Genomic DNA, 3752 nt, shown 5'->3' with positions numbered 1-3752 from the left:
TAAAGCCCACCCAGTGCCACCCCCTGCCATGGGCAGGGACACCTCCCACCAGCCCAGGTTGCCCAAAGCCTCATCCAGCCTGGCCTTGAACCCCTCCAGGGATGGGGCATCCACAGCTTCTCTGGGCACCCTGGGCCACTGCCTCACCCCCCACACAGGAAAACATTTCTTCCCCACATCTCATCTCTGTCTCCCCTCTTTCAACGCCTACACCTCGTGTGTCCTGGCTTTGCCTGTCTGAGCGCGGGAGCACAGCTTCGCCTGAAGGTTGAACACCCCTTTCCACGCAGGAGGAACATCTGTGTTCAACGGGAAAGTGACACCCAGAGCCAAACAAAACCCTTTGGTCAGACCTTCAGCTGGTGGAAGCTCCTGCAGCAGGAGATGCTGCAGTTCTGGCTGTAACGTGGTGGGTCCTGCTGTCCTGGTGCAAGGCATTTAAATTTCCCAGCGCGAGGAGAGTGGTGAAGTGCCTCATTAGTACTGTGCACACGTTAGGAGCAGAAAAACCTCCTCAGCTCACAGCCCCAGCACCAGCATCCCACACAGGGATTCCCTGAGACCTGCAGCACGAGGAGGTGATCTCCGTTTCATGCACACCAGGAACGGCTGCACATCCGTGGTCCCCAGCACATGGTCCAGGTGTGGAGGAACTGGACTGACAGGCTCATGTTTTCCATGTTTTCACCCACTGAAAGGTGACTCCTTGGGTGAATGGGACAGGGGCTTCCCCGCGGGGCTGTGTGTCTGCAGCCAAGGGCAAACAGCACTCAGCATTAGCGAGGTGGGGGCTGCCTCTTCTCCAAAGTAACAAGTGATGGGACAAAAGGAAACGGCCTCAGGTTGCGCCAGGGGAGGTTTAGGCTGGAGATTAGAAAAAATTTCTTCACTGCAAGAGTGCTCAGGCATTGGAACAGGCTGCCCAGGGACGTGGGGGAGTCACCATCCCTGGAGGGGGTCAGGAAACGTGTGGATGTGGTGCTTGGGGACATGGGTTAGTGGGTTGGGTGGGGTTGGGGTGATGGTTGGACTGGATGATCCTTGAGGGCTTTTCCAACCTCCATGATTCGATGATTCTAAGTGTGGTCCTGTGCAGAAGGTGTTGTGAGGCACCCAAGTTCAGAAATGGGCTCATCTATCCCAGCAGAGAAATATTCCCCAAATTCCGAAAGCCTGTAAATCCCGCACGCGACGCAAAGGCTGGGTGCTGCCGGCATGAGGCCGTTGCGAAGCACCGTGGACACGGGTCAGTGCCTGCTGCGGGCTGCAGGACATGGTGCACGCGGTCACGGCGGGGGGACGGAAGGCGAGATAACAGGGAATTGTGTCCTGAGCCTTCCTGTTAAGCAAGTCGCGGGGTTTTTTCCTTGAAGACCACACCTCGCTGCAGACTGACCACTCCACGGACAGACCGACCCACTGCTGGTGGGGACCCCCACCATGGCCCCAGCCAATGACCCTGCGGTGTGGGATGGGGAGGAGCTGCCAGCAGGGGATAAAAGCCTCCGTGAGGTCTGCAGCTCAGCTACGGGGTCTGTGTCCTCCTGCAGCTCCCAGCAAAGCCACTTGCCACCATGGTGCACTGGACAGCCGAGGAGAAGCAGCTCATCACCAGCGTCTGGAGCAAGGTCAACGTGGAGGAATGCGGTGCTGAGGCTCTGGCCAGGTAGGTCCAGCTCCCAGGCATCTGCTCAGTTGCACCCTGGACAAACTGTGTTGGGAACGTTAACGGTGTCTGTGTCTGCTTGTGTCCCTCCATCTCTCCCCAGGCTGCTGATCGTCTACCCCTGGACCCAGAGGTTCTTTGATAACTTCGGGAACCTCTCCAGCCCCACCGCCATTGTCGGGAACCCCAAGGTCCGTGCCCACGGCAAGAAAGTGCTCACCTCCTTCGGGGAAGCCGTCAAGAACCTGGAAAGCCTCAAGGCGACCTTCTCCAAGCTGTCGGAGCTGCACTGCGAGAAGCTGCACGTGGACCCCGAGAACTTCAGGGTGAGCTGTACTTAGGGCTTGAGCCTCTCTCCCTCCATCTTGCAGAATAACTCAGTGCCTGGCAGGTTTCAAACAAGCAGAAATCATGTGTGTTTTACTTACCACACAGAAAGGGGCTGGCTTGGATGGAAGCTGGGGGAGAGGGGAAGGTTGGACAATTGATAACGCAAGGGAAATGCCAGGCTCCAGGCTGGGAGGGGTCTGGGGACCAATACAGGAGATGCTCTGAAAGCCTGGAGGCTTGTGCAGGCAGAGCTGGAGAAAAGCAGGAGAAGGATGCAGGGAGGCTGAGCAGGGCTGAGGGTGGAGAGGACAGAGGGAAGTGCCTGCAGGGTGCCATGTGCAGCCTCTCCCTGGCATCTCCTGGCCATGGGGATGGGGACAACTTCAACTCCTCTTTTTCCAAGTCTGGCAGACATGGGAGGAGAGGGAAAAGCAAGTGTGGGATGGTCGGGGACTGGACACTGATGGGGAGAGAGGCAGACTGGGATCAGAGACAGAGAGGACAGGTCTGAGCGCGGGGACGAGGTTGGGAGATGAGGGAGGGGAGCGGGGGGGAAGGAAGTAAAAGAGATGAGGGTGCAGGGAGGGAGAAGATGGACTGAGGGTGAGGAAAGGGAGAAGTTCAGGCTGGAAGGGATGGAGGGGGCTGGATGTGGCTGATGGTCTCTGTTTCTGTTTAAGCCTGACTTTGGGAATGTAGCAGGTAGACCTTGCACTGACCTAACCCTGTGCTCAAGTAGGCATGGGGTTTCACAGCAGAAAACAAACAAACAAAAAAAGACAGAAAAGGTCTGGAAATAAAGTCCAGAGGCTGGAAAAAGCAGGTGTGAGGAGAAGCAGAGACAGAGCAAGTGGATACTGGTGCATGTGGGCAGCACAGGACTATTTTCCTGCACAGAGTTCAGCTAAAAGAGCTTCTCTGGGTCACAGCCTCCAGGATCCACCCGAGCTGCTGGGTTCCCTCCAGCCCCTGGGTCCTGTGCGGGGCAGAGGGGTGCTCAGCACCATGCTGACCTGATTGCCTTCCTTCTCCTCTGCAGCTCCTGGGAGACATCCTCATCATCGTGCTGGCCGCGCACTTCACCAAGGACTTCACTCCCACCTGCCAGGCCACTTGGCAGAAGCTGGTTGGCGTGGTGGCCCATGCCCTGGCCTACAAGTACCATTAAACCCCCCGAAGGCAGATGTGTCTGTAACAGTCAATAAAAAAAATCCACATTATCTCAACTTCTCAGTGTGCTGCTGTCTCTCTGTGGCTGCCTGCAGGGTCGGGGAGGGGGGGAGCAGGGGGCAGATGGGCTCAGGGCTGCTGGGAGCATCACGCTTCAGAAAGGCAGCCAGGCTGGCCAAGGAGGAGGCTGCTTTTCCTGGCTATTTGGGCTCTTTCCAAAAGGCATCAGCCTGCCCACTGCTGCCCTTTCTGCCTGCCCAGCGGGGCTGGTCCTGGACCTCCACGCACAAAGTGATGCTGGGGCGCCCCTTGCATACAGAGCTCCAGTGAGACATCTGGAGATACCAGTCCCTAAACCAGTGATGGGAACATTCCAGCACAACTAGTACCCCTGAGCTTGCCAAAATCACCAGGGAGGGATTTCTGACCTGTTCTGTGCAGAAGGCCAAGCTTCAGGGCAAGCAAGAGCCCTGTCCTGGTTTGGGCTGGGACAGAGTGACCTCTCTCCCCAGCAGCTGGTGTGAGGCTGTTGGGGTTTGTGCTGAGGAGGAGCTGATCACACACTGATGGGCAGAGCTGCTGTCAG

The 3752-nt window shown here is 57.4% G+C and overlaps 1 protein-coding gene across 1 annotated transcript; it reads left to right on the top strand.

Annotated features, from left to right (window-relative positions):
* Positions 1-1568: 1568 nt before the first annotated feature.
* On the top strand, positions 1569-3211 carry LOC104459229 (hemoglobin subunit rho). The gene is made up of 3 exons (XM_010084843.1): positions 1569-1666; positions 1770-1992; positions 3036-3211. Exons 1-3 carry the CDS (start codon positions 1575-1577, stop codon positions 3162-3164), a joined length of 444 nt encoding a protein of 147 aa, XP_010083145.1. The 5' UTR covers positions 1569-1574; the 3' UTR covers positions 3165-3211.
* The last annotated feature ends 541 nt before the right edge of the window (positions 3212-3752 follow it).

This window comes from Pterocles gutturalis, unplaced genomic scaffold (genome assembly GCF_000699245.1).
Source record: "Pterocles gutturalis isolate BGI_N339 unplaced genomic scaffold, ASM69924v1 scaffold16770, whole genome shotgun sequence".
Classification (NCBI taxonomy): domain Eukaryota; kingdom Metazoa; phylum Chordata; class Aves; order Pterocliformes; family Pteroclidae; genus Pterocles; species Pterocles gutturalis.
Note: the sequence above shows the minus strand (reverse complement) of the source record. Positions and strands in the feature narration are given on the sequence as shown.